At 47.1% G+C, this 20,863-nt stretch overlaps 1 protein-coding gene across 5 annotated transcripts in view; it reads right to left on the bottom strand.

Moving 5' to 3' along the window:
- Positions 1 to 18,663, bottom strand: part of GIT2 (GIT ArfGAP 2) — a 160,654-nt gene extending 141,991 nt beyond the window's left edge. For all 5 annotated transcript variants that reach the window (XM_068239238.1, XM_068239208.1, XM_068239226.1 and 2 more), the window contains exon 1: positions 18,469 to 18,663. In XM_068239238.1, coding sequence (XP_068095339.1) covers positions 18,469 to 18,520 — 52 coding nt within the window. In that variant the 5' untranslated portion in view covers positions 18,521 to 18,663. The remainder of the gene's footprint in view (positions 1 to 18,468) is intronic.
- Positions 18,664 to 20,863: the final 2,200 nt, after the last annotated feature.

The following is a 20,863-nucleotide window of genomic DNA, read 5'->3' as shown; positions in this document are numbered from 1 at the left end:
GAGCTTTAAAATGATATCCATCAAGCCATAGTTATATTGTATTACACAGGACGACACTTTCCCCAGTGTCAGCAGCTCCATTCTGCTGAATGCAGCTGCTGAATTTGACAAAAAGTCGCCCTGTGTAATACAATATAACTATGGCTTGATGGATATCATTTTAAAGCTCTCTTTCTCCTCTTTCTGACGACACCTACATCTTTGCCCTACGCCTTTTAGTTTTCTCTATTTTCGCGATCGAAATCGCGGCCATTTCAATCGCGAAAATAGCGAAAACTAAAAGGCGTAGGGTGGCGGTTTATATATCATTGGAAAGAGGAGAAAGAGAGCTTTAAAATGATGTGCATCTTTCCATAGTTTCTGCACTGCTCGGAGTCCCTTTAACAACTTACACAAATATAGCCAAGTATGGAGCATATTCAACGAGGCCCACATCAACTACGCATTTTCTTTAAATTGTTTGAGATTTAATTAAAAACATCATAAACAATAAAATTAAAAAATGAATTTCAACGATTTCAGTTGAAGGTGGACGAGAAGAAGCATTAAAGGACCACTCCAGCGAAAAAAATGTAAGCAGTTAAAATCTGACAGAACTGGGTTTTCTTTGTTTTTAAAAGCATTTCCTGAATGGTTGCTAATTCTAACTGACAAAATAGCGTGCAAGTGAGTAGGCTGGCTGGTATCTTACTATTTTGGCAGTTAAACTGACATTCAGGAAATGCTTTTGAAAACAAAGAAAACCCTGAGGCAGGGGTCACACTTGTCTTTCAGTTTCTACACTTTGCAGAAAACTGAAAGACAAGTGTGACCCCTGACTTACAGCAGCTAATGTAATTTATAGAGAAAACTGACAAATTGCGCAAGATGTCAGTTTTTTTTCTGCATGCGAAATCTGCATTAAAGTGTGACCTTGCTTATTGATTAACATGAGTTCTCAGTTGAAGTCAGTTTTTCTGTGCAGAAAACGCGTACGAAAGCCGGTAAGTGTGACCCCTGCCTGAGAATGGACTAGTCCAAAACCTGGTTTTTAACTGCTTACTTTTTTCGCTAGAGTGGTCCTTTAACCAATGTGGCAAGGACCAGCGGGGATTAGCAGCGGCATAGCTTTGTAGTAATCAGTATGTTGCAACAGATTTTGCTGGCAGATCCTCTACCAATGCCTGTAAATGTGCCTATATAAAAAGTGGCATTTATAAAGTCTTGTACAGATTATAATTCCTTTTTTTGTATAGTGCTTTTCTCCTGTTTGCGAGGCAGCCACTAGAGCGCACTCAGTAGGCAGTAGCAGTGTTAGGAAGTCTTGCCCAAAGAACTCCTTACTGAATAGGTGCTGGCTTAATTAGGTGCCGGCTTAATTAGGTGCTGGCCCTTAAAGGGAACCTTAACTGAACGGGGGGTAAAGAGTTTCACTTAGATTTTATTTCTGAAATCTTGTATTTTTAGTTTAGGTCCACTACCAGCCCCCTTCCAGCCCCCTGCAGCAGCCCTGTGCCCTCAGAGCCGCTCTGGAATCCTCCGGTTCCCCGCTGTCACTTAGTTTCGTTTTTGACGACTCACCAGTCGGCCGGCCGCCATGCGTATTATTGGACGCATTCCCTACTGCAATTAGCGCTGTTTCGGAAAAAATATGCGTTGCCGCATTTCGCACGCGTATGTATGCGGCGACGCGTATTTTTGTACGCGTTGCGGTCCACAACAGCGCTAATTGCAGTAGGGAATGCGTCCAATAATACGCATGGCGGCCGGCCAACTGGTGAGTCGTCAAAAACTAAACTAAGTGACAGCGGGGGACCGGAGGATTCCAGAGCGGCTCTGAGGGCACAGGACTGCTGCAGGGGGTTGGTAATAGCCCCAGGTAATTAAAACTCTTTACCCCCTCCCCGTTCAGTTAAGGTTCCCTTTAAAGTGGACCCAAACTAAAAATACAAGATTTCAGAAATAAAATCTATTGTCTAAATTATAATAATACATAGCAGCCTTTTTTAGCTGCATGATGACAAATATAAAATATTTTACATTTATTGGAGAAACCCCTCCCTTCCTTTCAAATTGCCGGGACAAAATCCGGCAAACTGGTGGAGTAGGTGGTGTCTGGCAATGGAGGAATTGCTAATGGCTGCCCCCAGTATAACCCTAGTTATGTAAAGAGAAGGGTGAAAAGCATGCACTGAAATGCTCATAGGCTTGAAGGAGTGTTTATTTATCTTTGTATGTGTCAGAGTGGTGCAACTAAATATTTTTAATTAAAAAAAAATGTTTGGTTTGGGTCCGCTTTAACCAGTACACTATCCAGCCAAAACCATCTATTCAGATAGATGGTTCTTGGCCAAGGTAAGCAAGCAGGACCGCCTCTGCGGGCAAACTAGCATGTGTACAGCCCAAACCACCCCCGCTTGGTGCACCAGCAAGTGATCTGACTGATGGATCATCTCAACTGAGCACAGGCTAGGAGGGTATGGTTTTCCTACTTACTCCGCCCCCTACTTCATGCGCCACACCATCTACCATCCTCTCCACAGAACATCTTACTACAATCTAGCATGATGTCTGTACATACAGTGCTAGCCATAATTATTCATACCCCTAGCAAATTTTGACTTTAAAGAGACTCTGAATTCTCCTGAAAACGATTTTTATTTTAAAAAATATGCTTAACATTTTTTCCCTAACTAAACCGCCCCATTCCCGCCGCTGAAATCTATCTATATCCCCCCAAACTCACCCTCCCTCTCCCCTGCAAAATTCATTACTTTCTTGGTCATGGATTTTGCTGCTGTTGGAGGCAGAGCTATGAGCCGCAGCTCTGCCTCCATGCCCCGTCTATCAGCGTCCGATCTCCACCTCTCCCCCGCCCCTCTCAGTGAAGGAAGACTGAGAGGGGCGGGGGAGAAGCAGCGACCCGGGCTCATAGCTCTGCCTCTCACAGAAGCGCTGCCCGGATTGCCCCCCCCCCCCCGGCGAGTTGGGGGGGATTTAGTTAGTGTACAGCGGCGGAAATGCAGCGGTTTAGTTAGGGCAAAGATGTTAAGCACATTTTTTAAATAAAAAGATCGTTTTCAGGAGACTTCAGAGTCTCTTTAAGTTACTTTTATTCAACCAGCAAGTACATTTTTTGATGGGAAATGACATAGGTATTGCCCAAAAGATAATAAGACAATGTTCAAGAGGCATCATTGTGGAAAAAAAATGCTCAGTTTTTATTTAAATTTGAGCAAAAGGTGTCCAGTCCAAAATTATTCATACCCTTCACAAACTGTCTTGGGAACAGCTGTTTTAATAAATTCAACAGGTGAAAAACAGCAGCTCTCTGCAGTTGGTTTGTGGACAGTCATGGCTAAGACAAAAGAGCTCAGCGAGGACCTGCGGTTGTGCATTGTGACTGCTCACAAGTCAGGAAACTGCTACAAGGCCATTTCTAAATGTTTTCAAGTCCCAGTGGCTACAGTACAAAGTATTATTAAAAAAAATGTTCTGCACTGTGGAAAATCTCAGAGGACGTGGTCGGAAGCCAAAAGGGACACCTGTGCTGGCCAGGATAGTTAGAGAGGCGATTAAAAATCCAAGGATCCCCACCAAGGCCATTCTGGTGAATCTGGGCTCTGCTGGTAGCATAGTCTCAAAACAGACAATCCAACAGACACTGCACACTGCTGGGTTCCATTGATGCAGAACAAGGACACCACTTCTCCAGATAAGGCACACAAAAGCTTGCTTGGCCTTTGCAAATGCTCATCTGGACAAAAAGACGACTTCTGGTCTTCTGTGAAACAAAAATTGAATTGTTTGGTCACAATGTTTCCTTCATTTGGCGTAAAAAAGGAGAAGCCCTAAACCCAAAGAACACCATCCTCACTGTCAAACATGGTGGTAGGAACCTAATGCTTTGGGGTTGTTTTTTTCAACCAATGGATTAGGGAACCTAATCACAGTAAACAGCACCATGAGAGAAAAAAAAAAAAAAAGTGTAATACACGAGGACAACATCAGGTAGTCAGCAGAGAAACTTGGCCACCAACGGACATTTCAGCATGACTACGACCAAAACACACAGCGAAAGTGGTGAAGAAATGGTTAGCAGACAACGACATTAACGTTTTGGAGTGGCCCAGCCACAGTCCTGACTTAAATCCAATTGAGAATCTGTGGAGGGAGCTAAAGATCAGAGTGATGGCAAGAAGACCCTCCAACCTGAAAGATTAGGAGCTCATTACTAAAGATGAATGGGCAAAAATACCTGTGGAGACATGCAAAAAGCTGGTCTGCAATTCTAGGAAGTGCTTGATTGTTGTAATAGCTAATGAAGGTTTTTATATTTATTATTGAGAAGGGTATGAATAATTTTGGACTGGACACTTTTTGCTCAAATGTAAAATATGAGCAAAAAAAAAAAAAAAAAAAAAGGGGGGGTCCAGTCCAAAGAAATGTTTTTTTCCCCATTATAATACTCGAGAAGTGTTTTTTTCCTACAAGAATTCCTCTTGTACATAGTCTTATCTTTTGGGAGACACCCATGTCATTTCCCATCAAAAAATTACTTGCTGGTTGAATAAAAGTAACTTTAAGTAAAAATTTGCCAGGGGTATGAACAATTATAGGCAGCACTGTAACTTGGCTCCAAACTGTCAAAGAATCATTGCGGGCAACAGTCCTATTACATGTGTGCAAGGCTAGAGTTCGACCAAAGGTGGCCCCTAACAATCCAATTTCTAGTGAAAAATCATTCGAGCGATCAGAAAATTCTGATCGGAAGAAAAATTGTTCACTACACCATCAACGAACCAATCTTTGTTTCCCATCTATCACAACCAACAAGAAAATCCAAATTTTGATTTGATGAAAATCCAAATCGGACGAATATTTTTATAATCGTTTGTAATTGATTGTGCCAATCAATGGAGATTATTTACAACCAATCCGATCAGGATTTCTGATCGCTCGAATGATTGTTTTGGTAGAAATTGGATCATTAAGGCTAGCCATGCATGTATGAATTTTCTTAGCTGATTTTACAACTTTGATTGAATCGGACAGAAATGTATTGGCATAGAATGAGCATGTTGGAAACGCTCTGTCACAAGGGTAGGGAAGAAGCAGCAAGAGACTGATGGCAACTGCATCGAATGGTACAAAACTGGCTCTTCAATAGAACCTCTATAAGATTTCTACCAAAATCTTATCAAGGTCGAGTGAACTAAGTGGTAGAGTCCCCTGCCATTTGCTAATAATTCTGGCTTGCTTGTACATTTAGCTGCAAGCAGCTTGAGAGGTAGTCAAATAGAGGACGACTCTTCTCATCCACAATCCATATGGCGCCGTAAGAGGTGCCTCGGTCACATGGCTCCATGGCTTTTCAGTTAGTTTCTGTTAGTTTTAGCCTTTAACCTAAGTTTTAGTCTTTTCAGTTTTAGTCTTTTCAGTTTTTTAGTTTAGCTCAGTCTAGCCTTGTCTCTGCAGTTTAGTGCAGCTTAGTGTAGTTTAGGTTAGCAGAACGAGGGACGGAGGGAACCCACCTAATCGGGTAACCACAGCTGCTGCTCCCGGAGCCACTCGCATCCAAGCCCAGGACTCCCCACCACTGACCTCAGCTCCCGTGCACCCAGACTGCAGCAATAGCCACCAGCTTCTCTTCGGTAGGCTTCACCGCCCCCGGGCTCACGCTCTCCAGACCAGCGGCTCCATCCTCAGGCACCCGGACCGCAGCATCCTCATCGGCAGGCTCCCACCGCCTCCGGGCTCCACACGCGCCTTCTCCAGGCCCGCAAGATCTCCAGACCAGCGGCTCCATCTACAAGCCTGCACACTCCCGGGCACCCGGACAGCATCTGCCACCAGCTCCTCAGCGACAGGCTCCCCCGTCTCCCGGGCCCCACGTGCTCCGTCTTCAGGCCTGCACGCTCTCCAGATCAGCGGCTCCAGCTTCAGGCCCGCACGTCCGCACACTCCCGGGCACCGGACCGCAGCACCAGCCATCCGCTCAGCACGCCCCACATGCCCTAGGCCAGCAGCCCCATCTCAGGCCGGCACGGGACGCCCCTTCAGCAGCCGCGGATCGCAGCGCACCGCACCGCCGAGACCATCACTGCCAGCCGACCCACCACGTGGCTGTCACGTGGTTTTCTGGTCCTCACTTCTCCAGCAATCCACTCCTTCCAGTGAGGGGAAAGCACATCTGCCGCCCCGCCGCACACCTCGGAATCTGTTGCCTGCTGCCACCACTGGAGCCCCCGCTGCCCTGCCTGACACTGGCCCCACGCTAGGTCTGCTTGTAAGCAGCTGCCCTGCAGCCCTGCCTGACACTCCTCAGCGCTGCTGATGACTGCAGCTGGCTCCAACTACCCAGGACAGGACAAGTGGAATGGTGAGACTATGCATAACTAAAACTTAAACTCAAATTATTATTCACTCCTGCTACTGTGATGCATTGCTCTCTGTGCCTGCTTCCACCCGCGCCATGTCACCCCGCTACTAGCCTACCCAGCCCGCTGCTCCCTATGTGACTTGTCTGCTTCCGTAAACACTTGTCTGCTCCTGTAAACACATGCCTGCTGCCCGCGCTGCTAACCCAAGCCACACTGCACTGCTACTGCCCTCCCAGGCATGAGCGCAGAGAAACCGCCCCCTCAGGATGCAAATCCCATCCGCTTCCTATCCCGTACTGAACTCCTGAAATGGGAGCCCCTTGCTTGCTGCGACCGGCCCTTTGATTCTTACCTGCGGGAGACAGTCAGTGCCCACATTGCGCACCTGACTAGCAGCGCCATGGGCCCTCCAAACAAACGTCGCCACAGGGGGAGAAGGGCAGGGGCTCGGGTGAGATTGAAGAGAAGGGGACTACACACTCCTATACCGGCCATACTCCTAGCGAACGTTTGCTCTCTTCCAAACAAGGTGGACGAACTGCTCCTACTGCTTGGCCGCAAACTCTCACTAAGCAGGAACACCCCAGTGCTCTGCTTCACGGAGACCTGGCTCAACAGAAACATCCCAGACGAGGCCTTACAGATGCCAGGCTACTTCCTCTTCCGTGCAGATCGTGATCAAGAACTCTCGGGGAAAATGAGAGGTGGCGGCATATGCTTCTACGTTAACTCCAACTGGTGCACCAACATAACACCCCTCAGCACGTTCTGCTCACCAGATGTTGAACTCCTAGCCATCAACTGTAGGCCCAGATACTCACCCAGGGAGTTCTCCTTCATTCTGGCAGGGGTCTACATCCCCCCGGATTCCAACACCAGAAATGCCCTGAGAACACTGAGCGACTATATCTCGGGGTGGGAAACCGCTTTTCCTGAGGCCCTCATCGTAACCTTAGGAGACTTCAATAGCGCAAACCTGCGACAGGAGCTGCCCCACTTCCAGCAGCACATCACCTGCCCCACCAGGAACCACAACACCCTAGATAAATGCTACACAGCCCTCAGAAATGCTTACAAGGCCACCAGAGGCGCTCCCCTAGGGAACTCAGACCACTGCGTGATCCACCTTATCCCCACCTACAGGAGGCGGCTTGAGACGATAAAGCCCATCACTAGAACCGTCAAAAAGTGGACCGTGGATGCAAAACTGAAGCTGCAAGCCTGCTTGGAATGCACCGACTGGTCGGTCCTAGAGGCACCCACCTTGGAGGAATGGTCAGAAAATGTCCTCTCCTACATTCGCTTCTGTGAAGACGCATGCATCCCGACCAAGACCTTTAAAGTCTTCCCAAATGAAAAGCCCTGGTTCAACAGCAACCTACGACGCCTACGGAAAATCAAGGAGGAGGTGCACAAGTCGGGCACCCCAGAAGAGTTCAGAGAAGCCAGAAACTCCCTGAATAGAGAATTGAAAGCTGCAAAGAGGGCCTACTCTAACAAGGTTGGCCTCAGCCTCCAGTCCAACAACCCACGGGAAGTATGGAAGGGTCTCAGGGCAGCCACGAACTTTAAACCCACCCCTCATCATGCAGCCCCCAGCTCCCAACTGGTAGAGGAACTCAATGAGTTCTACTGCAGATTTGATCTACAACCCAAGCAGCCCGTGGCCCCAGCAACCCAGCCAGCACTGGATCCCTCGGCATCCGCGAAAAAGGACACCCGGGCCCCCCTAGTGGCCAGTGGCACCCCCGCTCTGACCACAGTGCATGAGGAGGATGTGCTACAACACCTTCGCAGACTCAATCCCAGGAAAGCCTCAGGCCCGAATGGGGTGTCCTCACACTGCCTGAGAACCTGCGCAAACCAACTAGCTCCCATCCTCACCTCTCTCTTCAACAGATCACTATCAGAGGGGGGGGTCCCCTCCTGCTTCAAAAGGTCCACGATCATACCAGTCCCCAAAAAAACAGGGAACATGGAGCTCAACAACTTCAGACCCGTAGCCCTGACCCCCATCATCATGAAAGTATTCGAGAGGCTGGTGCTGGCCCACCTGAAGCACTCCACCAGCACCCTCCTCGAACCACACCAGTTTGCCTACAGGGAAAACCGATCAGTTGACGATGCCATCAATGTCAGCCTAGCATACATCTTGGAACACCTTGACAGACCAGGGGCCTACGCTAGGGTCCTTTTCCTGGACTTCAGCTCGGCTTTTAATACCATCTGCTCTGACATTCTGATCGACAATCTTGCGCATCTCGGGGTAGACCCCCCCCCCCCCCCCCTCTGCAGGTGGGTAAAGGACTTTCTCTCCAACAGAACCCAACGGGTCAAGCTTGGCAGTCACATCTCCAGCGAGAGAACCACTAATGTCGGTGCACCGCAGGGCTGCGTGCTGTCTCCACTCCTGTTCTCCCTGTATACCAACAAATGCACCTCGACCTCCGACTCCGTCAAAGTTATTAAATTCGCAGACGATACCACGCTTATCGGCCTCATCGACAGAAACGGGGAGGACCCCTATCGAAATGAAATTGCGAAGATCTGTAGTTGGTGCAAGGACAACAATCTCGTTCTCAACACGGCAAAGACCGTGGAACTGATCGTGGACTTCCGGAAACTCCCCCCTGCCCCCCTCCCTGTGTTCATCGACGGGTCTGAGGTCTCCAGAGTTCAAAGCGTACGGTTCCTCGGCACAACCTTAACAAGCAACCTCAAATGGGAGCAGAACACTACTAAAACTCAGAAGAAAGCACAGCAAAGGCTATTCTTCCTGCGCCAATTGAAGAAATTCGGCATGTCACGGGAACTGCTTACCAGCTTCTACACCTCGACCATCGAATCCATCCTCTGCTGCTCCATCATCGTCTGGTATGCCGGCGCAACTGCTAAGGATAAATACAAACTCCACAGAGTGATAAACGCAGCAGAAAAGATCATAGGCGCCCACCTGCCCTCGCTAGATCTCCTCTACTCCATGAGAATGAAGACAAGGGCCTCCAAGATCCTAGTCGACCCCTCCCACCCAGGCAGACGCTACTTTGAGACCCTTTCACTGGGTCGCCGGTTCAGATCCATCCCCACCAAAACCACTAGACACATGAACACCTTCTTCCCCCAAGCAGTCCACCTGTTGAACTCACTAAACTCAAGGACCCCCCCCCCACCACCACCACCACCACTGGGACACCCTAGCCCCCAGGGCAACCGTCCCCCAAAGCTGTAAATTCTGACCCTCCCAAGACTCTAACTGTGCTGCTCTATATATTTGCGTGTATGTTTTGCTTTGCCTTGCTCATGTCTGCCGGGCGTTATATTTCTGTCACATGTTATATATGTTATATGTTCCTGAACTGCCATTGCCATGTGAACCACAAGCAATTCCGGGCTCACCAATCGGTGTGCTTGGCGACAAAGATGATTCTGATTCTGAAATGTAAGAGTCACAAAGAAATGGAGTTTCACAACAACAACAACAACAACAACAACAAAAAAAAGAGGGTTCTATTCGTTTCAATATGTACCATCACTGCACCCCATTCTATTCACTGGATAAGAAGACGTGTAAGGTCATTAATCGCTCATGTTGATCTGAGCCTCCCTGGTGATAATTGGCTTGTGTGGGTTAATCAATCAGCTGGTTCACCTCGGTAGCACATGTAATTAATGAGGCTGAGATGGTGTCATAACAGACACATTGTGATGCAGAATGTCACATAGGAATGCAGCGCTCACAGTGCAGCCCTTGCAGTGCCGTCTGTCAAAGTGCAGTATCCCAATACACTGCATACAGTGCGTCTACCGCAAAACACCGGTGTTAACAGTACAGCGAAATATACTTATTGGCTGAATGCTTCACTGTACGCGCAGCAAGACATGGATAACATGCAGCACCACTCTTGTGATCTGTTGCATTCCTGCTGTCAAAGGGAACACAGCGCAACTCCCACTGTGCTAAAAACAAAACATTCGACATTTAATGGTATGCCCAGTTATGTTGCATACAAATAAGTTTTATGGAATTGAGAAGACTTGCCATCTGAGTGAACATGCATCGTACTGTCCTCTCCTCCACAAAGACCCTGCACCTCACTGTACCTGAGTTGGTGCATAATAGAAAGAACTTTCCATTTTGTATGAAGCGCCATTTCTTTGTATTTCTCAATTACACAGGAGTTTTATAACCTCTAACTAGTTAGTTATGCTGCAGTCTAACTGCAATCTGGCTGCTGAGAAACTCTTTTAGAGCCCTGAATTATTTGCCCTTACAGTGAGAGGACTGTGGCTGTACATTCTTGTTTATCTTATGTTACATGTCACTTCAAGGTGCCTTTAATCATCACACTGATGTTTCACACTTGATGCGATTTTAATTTTGATGCGATTTTAAACGCAATTCTGTTTTTAATGCGATTTTACATGCGATTCTAAATCCTTGATGCAATTTTAAAAAGAGTCCTGCATGCTGCATTTTTTCCATGTTTTTCTTCTTGGGTTGCTAGCATTCAGTGAAAATTGGAATCACAAATTGAGAATTGCGATTTGTTTGATTATCGTCTGAAATGATCATCTATAAGTGTATACATGACAGGATGACATTTGTACAGTCATCTCCGATAATCTGCTTGAGACCCTCATGGAAGCCGTAAGCATATTTATGTAATGCAGGCGTAACAAGTACTTTATACAGCTAGACTGTAATTTAACGTGTGCCAGGGATTGTGCACACCAGAGCGGTTCTGGAGCGTTTTTAAAAACGCTAGCTGTTTGAGTAATGTATTTCAATGGGCTGGCGCACGCGTTTTTTCCACAAACGCGAACTCGGGGGCTGCAGCATTTTTTAGATTTCTGAGGCGTTTCTGCCTCAATGATAAAGTATAGGAAAGTGGAAAACTGCTCTGAAAATGCTAGATCAGAGCGGTTTTGCGGGCGTTTTTGTTACAGAAGCTGTTCAGTAACAGCTATACTGTAACAATATATGAAATCTGTCTGCTACACAAAAACGCTCCAAAAACGCTAGGCATGTTTAGAAACCCTCTCTAAACAAAGAATCACTCTGAAAATCTGCTTCAAAAACCTCTAGCGTTTTGCGGATCTCCTAGAGGTTTTTTGTGTGCACTGGCCTTTACAGAGCAAAGCCTCGTACGCTCTTACAATGATGGTAGACTGCAGGTATCAGGACTCGATCCTACGGGTGACAGGTCAGAGCTGTTTAGACAGATCATTAGCTAGCAATTCAATCGTTGCTATGGCGGGAGGACAACGCACAGATTCTGGTGCCTGGGGGCAGACTGGGCATCCTTGTCGCTAAAGATTCAGTGTGCCTGCTGGTAGTGGTAGGTTCCTGTACACATGCTAAATTCTCAGCCAAAATGGTCCTTTACAGCTGCCTCGGTTAAGTGTCATCTAGCATGTGTAACTAGCTGTAGAGTACAGCCGTGTACACAAGATTATTACAAGTCTTTGCTAAGGAACAATCCACAACTGGTTGTAAGACAATTGTGTACTGTAAAAGCCTGGCATCGTGAAAAGATAACTGATCTTGGGCAAAGCAAGTCCAGACATACATATTCAGATGAATATCGTTCATGTAATATGTATGTGCAAATATGGTTAATCACAAACAACCATTGGCTTCAGTACTCATGCACAGCTACTCCACATGAACTATGAATGAACAATTATTTAACTGTCTGTTGTGAATGACCGTGTCACTATAGTAAGTACAGAATCATTGTGGGTCACATTTGAAGTTTGTCAGAAATAATTCATACACAACTTTTATCTAACGTGTGTACCTTCACCAATGCATATCCATATTGCCTGATACTATCAGATCTCTCTGGCGACTATAGACAACAGCTTTAAACAGCCAACCTGTAATCTAATGAATGTATAAAAACAGTTGCCAATCCATACCCATACTATCCGATACCATCAGATCCCATCTCAGCTACCGGTATTCTACAGGCACAATATTGCAGACGCTCAGCACCAGAGCTGTCTCTAGTTCATTTGTGTTCAAGCCCTGAGGGGCATTTTGAATCAAAGGGTAGCTGAGGAGCACAGTCAAAGCAATGTTAAACAACATTCCTGTGAATATTACATCTGAACAAAAAGTTATAAAAAAAAATAAAAAAGTGCAACCAGAAACATACAATGTTGTGGTTTGTCATGTTTATAATATGGTCCCAATGTTTTGATCTATTAACCACTTCCGGATTCTCGGTGCGTATATGTACGCCCCTGAATCCTGAAGTGTATTCCATGGAAACGTTCCATGTCAGTTCACGGAGGGTGTCTCCGTGAACACCCTGCGAGCCGATCGGCGGCTCGCAGGGTAAATGTAAACACACGGGGAAGATCTTCCCCGGTGTTTACATGTATACGGCGCTGCTGCGCAGCAGCGCCGTAGAGGAGATCGGCGATCCCCGGCCTCTGATTGGCCGGGGATCGCCGGCATCTGATAGGCTAAAGCCTATCCCATCAGGCGCAGGACGGAAATCCGTCCTGCGCCGCTTACATGGGGAGGGAGAGAGGGAGGGAAGGGGAAGGAGGCCAGGAAGCGCTGCGGAGGGGGGCTTTGAAGAGCCCCCCCCCGCAAGCGCAAGCAGCCGGCGGCGATCAGACCCCCCCCAGCAGGACATCCCCCTAGTGGGGAAAAAAGGGGGGGGGGGGGGGGGGAAGTCTGATCGGCCTGGCTGCAACCTGATCTGTGCTGTGGGCTGGAGAGCCCACGCAGCACAGATCAGCACAAAATACCATGGTATAGAAGTGGTTAAAATAAATTGGATGTTTGAAGAGATCACAAGAAAACATCACTATTTATCTACTTTTAGGCCCCATTCCCACTCACAAAACGCCGGCGATTTTTGCCAGCGTTTTGCAGGAGTGATTTTCCGCGATTTCATGCGAAAAAAAAAAAAAAAAAAAAAAAAAAAATCACTGAACACTGCTGATTTTGCCGCGATTGCATTTAACGCTTCTATAGCACTGAAACGCGATCGCCGGGAAATCGCCTGAAAATAGTTCAGGGGATGCGTTTGCGTTTCGCATTTTTGCCCATTTTTGGGCGATTTGCGGCGATTAGCGCAAATCGTCCAAGAACGGGCCCATAGGGTTTCATTACGCTAGCGCTTTTAAAAAGCTCTAGCGTTTGAGCGTTTTGCCGAAATCACGGCAAAACGCTCTAGTGTGAATGGGGCCTTAGGGCTTGTTCAAACCTAGAGCATTTTGTTTTTTTTAAACGCTGGTGATTTTAAAATCGCTTGTGCCATGATTCCCTATGACAGTGTTCACATATGAGCGGTTCGATTCTGATCCTCTCACTAAAGTGTTGCCTGTACCCAGAGATGGAAGATGTAACCGGGCTCTAGGCAAGGTAGCAGATTTTGGGCCCCCTTGTGGTCCTTTTGGTAAGCTGAAGTGACGAGAGGTCAAAGAACATGGCAGATGGGCCCCTTGGCTTCCCCTAGGTCCCAAGCACCTGCCTAGGTTGCCTGGTGGATAATCTTGCTCTGCCTGTACCATTTTCAGGGCAATTTGCCTCAATGGAAGGTATAGGGAAATCGCAAAGTGCTTTGTATAGCGATTTCCGCAGCGCTTTGGTGAATAAATACATTGTCTTCAGGAAGTGAAAAAACGATTCGCTCTGCAAAAGTGCTTAGAAAAGATCGATAACGTGCAGGTAAGCGCCAAAAGGCGCAAAGAAAAAAAAAAACTCACAAAAAGCTGGCATCAGCGATTGCGATTTAAGATGTGAACAAAGCCTTAAATCTTTTTCAATAGTAATGACCTGCTATCTATATCAGTCAACTGAGCTCTGGGGAGACTGCAGCTTATGCTATATTCATATTATACAGTGTATATATAAAATACTTACATAATACCAACAGCATTTTACAGACTACGCGGCAGCTTCACCTCTACCCCATCTCCAAATAAAAACATGCTCATAATATCCCTAGACATATTCAAATATACTGCCAGTGTCTTTTTAGGGTGCAAGGGGAAATCATGTGTAGATAAGCAGGTAAGCTGGGTGATTAAAAGTGATTACCTCCACAACTCGTATGCTTGATGGTAAGTTAATTTGCTTCACCCAAACTGGTGGCAGAGTGATGCTACGTACACACATGCGACAACGATCGTTCGTTGAGGACGACGAACGAACTTTTAATTGACGAAAGAACGACCGAAGTAAAGTTAGTTGTAAAAAGTGTGTAACGATCACATCGTTAGAACGAACGTTACACCACGTAAAAGCACTTAATGCGCCTGCGCATAAAATTGTAAAGTTCCTTGGAGAAAAAGTGAAATACGCATGTCCAGCCTGGTACGAACGATCGTTTCCAACGATGTACCACTTTTGCTAACAATCGTCGGTGGTAAAAATCCGCCAAGACAGAACTTTGTTTTGTAGCGATTTGCCTCGTTCGTCGTTTGCCTTAATAGTCGTTGGTTCGTTTTTTGTAACGATCGTCGTTGGTAAAGATCGGGGAACGATCGTTACAAACGACTATAGTCGCATGTGTGTACGCACCTTAAGGCTTGCACCGGATCACTTGCGGTCAACGGATAGTGTAGTGTCTGCTCCTATTGTCTGATAGGGTCCGGCTGGAGCCCAGAGCAAATGTGGTACCCCCGTAGGCTGTATGGGGAACGCATCTGCTCTCCCGGGATTATCGTGGACTGAACAGAAGTGCGGACCGCAACGGATACATTACAGGCTGACAAGTGTGAATGGCTCCTATAAATAAAATAGGAGCCGTTCACTGTCAGTTTTGCAATGAATGGAAAGACGGACAAAAAAAAATGTTTATTCTCAGTTCAAGTGGGAACGCCACCTAAAGGCCAGATCCACACCATAAGCATTTTTGTGAGCGCTTGTATATTAAAAAAAAAAAAAAAAAAAAAAAAAAAAAAAAAAAGCTCCCATTCACTTTCATTAAAATTGAGGTAAAGATCGCTACGATCGCATGCGTTTTCCCCGTACATGGCAATCGCTGCGATTTTTACCACAATTTTAATGAAAGTGAATGGGAGCAATTATTTAACAAACGCTCAGCAAGCGCTAATCAAACGCAAGCGCTCACAAAAGCGCTTATAGTATGGAATCGGCCTAACAGTATAATCAAGGAGATGCTAATTGCTATTATATTGCTAATTATAAGCAGCTGCACATTCTGACTGGCACGCAATTTGCAACAATGTAGCATCTCACTGATAATTTCTAACTTCCACCTCCAGATTCATTTTTGCATATGCAGGATTGCATTACACCTGAAAGCCCGTGTTAACCTTTTGACGACCAGCTAACGCCGATTGGCATAAACTGGTCGTCTGTGGGTTTCCATGGAAACGGCAGCTCGTTCGAGCGGCCTTTCTTTCCATGTCCGTTCACGGAGGCTGTCTCCGTGAACAGCCGGAGAGCCGCTGATCGCAGCTCGCTGGCAAAATGTAAACACGCAGGGAAGAAATCCCCGCTGTTTACATCATACGGCGGGGATCGCCGGCATATGATAGGCTGAAGCCTATCCTACAATGCGCAGGACGGATATCCGTCCTGCGCAGCTCAGAGGGGAAGGGAGAGAGAGGGACGGAGCGCCGATAACGCTGCGGAGGGGGGCTTTGAAGAGCCCCCCCCCCCGCAAAGCGCAGAGAGACGGCGGCGATCAGACTCCCCAGCAGGACATTCCCCTAGTGGGGAAAAAAAGGGAGTAAGTCTGATCGCCCTGGCATAATACTGATCTGTGCTGCGGGCTGGAGAGCCCACGCAGCACAGATCAGACAGAAATCCACTGGTTGTCAAGTGGTTAATCAATAGGCTGGTTCAAATTTATTGGATTTTTTCCATTCCTAAATTGTTATAAATGACAAACTTGCAGCTTTCTTTTATCTGCAAATCACTTTTTTTATTATTCTTTTTTTTTTTTTAAATGACATACACAACGATATGGGATAAATGAGAATGTTGTCTTGGGTTATGTACACACATGGGATAAATGTCATCAAAAATAATCTTTTGTGGTCAAGTAACATTTCCCTAACACTGTACCAATACAGTAAAGTCTGGGACAAACTACTAGCAAAATGCTGTAACAGTAGAACTCTGCAATTGCAAAAGCGATGCAAGCAACTTTTATTGAGACACCAGAGGTGAAAGAATGCAGCAGCAAATCATATTACTTTAAAGGACAACCTAGCTAGAGGGCTATGGAGGTTGCCATATTTGTTTCCTTTTAAGCACTACCAGTTGCCTGGCTATCCTCAGGGTTGTGGAGTCGGTACAAAAATCATCCGACTACTCAGTTTATGAAACCACCACTCCAACAATGACTGACTTCTAATGCTGGGAATACACGGGTCGATCCGGCGGCTAATCGACCCCAGCCGCGTCCCCGCGGATCGATTACCGCTGGTCCCCGCTGGCGCTTCCTTATCAGTGCTCAATTCCCTGCCATTATCCGCCGGCGGGGATCGAGCGGGCGGGGGACGAGAGGCTTGATCGGGCCAGCTGAATATTATCAGCTGGCCGGATCAGCTGGTCGATACACGGTACATCCCCAGCATGATACGTTTCTGTACCGTGTATCGACCAGCTGATCCGGCCGGGCCAGCTGATAATATTCAGCTGGCCCGATCAAGCCGCTCGACCCCCGCCGGCGGACAATGGCAGGGAATCGAGCGCTGATAAGGAAGCGCCGGCGGGGACGAGCGGTAATCGATCCGCGGGGACGCGGCTGGGGTCGATCCGGCGGCTAATCGGCCGCCGGATCGACCCGTTTATTCCCAGCATAATACTTACCAGGGCTGTGGGTTTGTTACAAAAAAAATCTTCTGACTCCCAACTCCTCAGTTTAGGAAACCACCTACTTCAACTCTGACTCCAGGTACCCCAAATTGCTCTGACTCCACAGCCCTGGCTATCCAGCTGATTCTCTGCCTCAATACATTTAGCCACAAACTCTGAAGCATATGCAGATCAGGTGTCTCTGACATTATTGTCAGATCTGACAAGATTAGCTGCACGCTTGTTTCTGGCGTAATTCAGACACTACTGCAGCCAAATGGATAAGCAGGGTTGCAAGTCAACTGGTAATGTTTAAAAAGAAATAAATATGGCAGCAACCATATCCCTCTCTCTACAGTTGTCCTTTAAGATTACTCTGGGAATCTAACAGAAAACCGCGGTGCTTAATTGCACTCGCCAGTGTTTGCCAAAAGGTGCTGCTAGTGGGCCCAGTCCTCAGTGAAGTCCACTCTGTTGTATAAAGAGTAAGCGAGAAAATGAGGGAGCTGTCACATTGGTACTACAATGTTTGTTATCCAAGTAACATCTGAATTGATGGATTGAAGTGACATTACAGGAAGCCTGTTTTCAGAGATCTGTACAATGACAGGTCACTACAAGCAATGAACATCTACTGTGCATATAGAGATTTAGAGATGAGCAAATCGAAAAATCAAAATAAATCACATTGCACACTGCAGCCACCTAATGTATTAGCAGTTTTAGATTACTGTAGGTCAATGTAAATTTGCATACATGGCAAATTCTTCACTCAGCTCAAGCAATAAGATAATCAAGCTGCATAAAGTGATGTGGTATAAGTAACAGTTGTATAAAAAAATGTGTAAAATAAATTCAGTCTAAGAAAACGTACATAATGGATATTCAACAGATGTGTACCATCTCACACAAGACTGTGGTGTTACTATATACACAGGACCAGGCAACTGTTCTGCTATGAATTGTAGACAATGCAAATTGCTCAGAATAGAGAAGTAGAGGATAAAGCCCTGGAAAGAGACTAGTGGTGACTGTCAAGCTTCCTCCCAGCAGCAATGTCAGCCGTACTGATCCCAGTGCCTGGACAGCAGGAGGGTAGGCCAGCTGCATAGATAGGAAGCCCCTCAACCTAGCTCCGGGTAGAGACACCCACCGGCCTCCAGAAACCACATCCCAGCAATACATCATCTCCAAATATGTCCCCCTCCCTCACCCCCCTCCAGCCTCGGGGCCGCCTGCCCGTCTGTCTGCCCACCGGACAATACAAGTGTGCCCACCCAGAGCCGGGCACCGCAGGCAGGCGTCACTCACCCGGCTGGCTGCAGTCCGCGCACACCTCCGGGCTCTTCAGTCGCTTGGACATGATGGCGGGTGCCAGGCCCGCACCGCTACGGGGGGCGCACAGCGATGACAGCACCACCACCGATGCTGCGATCCCGGGACACAAAGCTCACCGCTCAACGGCGCTACACACAGTCCCGGACAGACTACAGGGCTAACCCCGCCTTCTCCAGACTGCGGAGCACACCCCTTCCACCAGATGCTCGTCCCCGCGAACATTCGACTGGCACGCGCACCCCACCCCCTCACGCAAAGCGCTGGAATTTGGAGGAGATGTATTTGCAGCAGGCCCTTCATTTTGTTAGCTATAATATATTGCACTTCCTTTTTGAACTGAGCATGTTAGTAGTAGGCACAAAACAAGAGCACATGACTGCTTCTTATAGGTAGCAAGACCTATAGTACTCTAAGTTGATGTTAGGAGTCAATAGCAACTGGTTGCTGCTTCTACTACTGTAGGAGCTAGTCATAGCAATAGGTTGTCATTACAGTTAGTTGGAAGCGCTTTTCAGTTGCAACATTTATTATTGAAAGAGTCACATAATACAGTTACCACAGATCGCAGACCCGCTGTGTATGGGACACAAGGTCCTGCTTAATATAGTCACAGAGAATATGGTACCTCATGACACTTGCTTTAAAGGACCACTCCGTTGAAAAAGTAAGCTGTGAGGTCTCGATAACACCTAGAGCAGGGGTCTCAAACTCGCGGCCCGCGGGCCATTTGCGGCCCTCGATACAATATTTTGTGGCCCTCGCTGGCAAAAGCTTCCTTATAGTTCGCTTCAGTGCTCCCAAGTAATCTGCCGCATCCCCGCCGCTAAACGAGGGCTGCAGAGCCCCCAAATCGCCCGGGGGGCAATCCGCCGGCATTTCCTGGAAGGGGCAGAGCTTTCAGCTTCAGCTCTGCCCCTCCTGACGTCAATCACCGCACGGATCGCCGCCTCTTCCCGCCCCTCTCTGTGAAGAAAGAGTGAGAGGGGTGGGCAGAGGCGGTGATGTGCCGCGATTGTGAAATTCCTTATGCGGCCCAACCTCATCCTGACTTTGCCTCCTGCGGCCCCCAGGTAAATTGAGCTTGAGACCCCTGACCTAGGGCGTTTTCAACCTTTTTCAATCACAAAGTGCTTTGTATAGCAATTTCCCCAGTGCTTTAATGAATAAATACATAGTATTTATTCATTTCCGGGCCAAAGAGTCAAAAAGTCGAATCGCTCTGCAAAAGCACTTAGGAAAAAATCGCCCACAAAATCGCAAATCGCTGGCATCAGCGACTGTGATTTTAGATGTGAACAAAGCCTGAAAGAGTACCGGAGCCTAAGCTCGGGTACGCAGCATCAGATACCTAAGAGAGCAAAGCTTCAGGATCCTATGAGGCTTTCCTCCCTGCTATGTTGTCCCGTCACTGAGCGCAGACCCCCAGAAGATTAGCGACAATGCATTGTCATGAGGCTACTGCACACATGAAGAGGTGCTGCGCTCAATACTGGGGGGACCTTTTGTTCAGCGAGGGAAGCCTCAGTAGGATCATCATCCGCTTCTGTCCGCTTTTTATCAGCACATCAATGTTACAGATTAACCACTTGAGGACCGCAGTGTTAAACCCCCCTAAAAACCAGGCTATTTTTTACTTAATTGGTCACTGCAGCTTTAAAGAGACACTGAAGCGACAATATGTACTCTGTACAGCGCTGCGTAAGATGTCGGCGCTATATAAATACTAAATAATAATAATATGCTGTACCCCATCACAGTGTTCATCAACATATTCCCACTGCTCACCATTGAGCCTCCAGTCCGCGGCTGTCATTGGGGTCCAAAATTGCTGCTGCCGGCACCGTCATCGGGGACAAGCAAGAGTTCTTGCAAAAGCTTATGCCTAGTACACACTAGCAATTTTGATGGATCAATCATTGGTCAATTTTACCACCTCCATGTAGTATGAGGGCCAAACAGATTTTCAATTCTAAGCAGATTATATAGGTAAATGGTCATACTACATGGAGGTGGTAAAATTGACCAATGATTGATCCATCAAAATTGCTAGTGTGTACTAGGCATTAGAGCTCACATTGGATTGCAAAAGACCAATTGGATTCCTCCCTGGGTTTTTACAGCTGTCCGTGCCACAAAGAAGTGATTTCTCCTCACATCCTTTTGTGGCACTCCATGGTGACGCGCATAGCACTAAAGGGTTAACAAGCAGTGTTCTTCTGGCATTAGTGTCAGTAAACCTGCAATGCCCTGCCTGTAGCGAATTAATCACTTGCAATGGTCATGGTGAATATCCATCAGCAGTGACTCCTGCTCTGTGCAGCTAATTAATGATGATCACATAGATCCACAAAAAATACAAAATTAAGGT

Source organism: Hyperolius riggenbachi, chromosome 1 (genome assembly GCF_040937935.1).
Source record: "Hyperolius riggenbachi isolate aHypRig1 chromosome 1, aHypRig1.pri, whole genome shotgun sequence".
Lineage (NCBI taxonomy): Eukaryota > Metazoa > Chordata > Amphibia > Anura > Hyperoliidae > Hyperolius > Hyperolius riggenbachi.
Note: the sequence above shows the minus strand (reverse complement) of the source record. Positions and strands in the feature narration are given on the sequence as shown.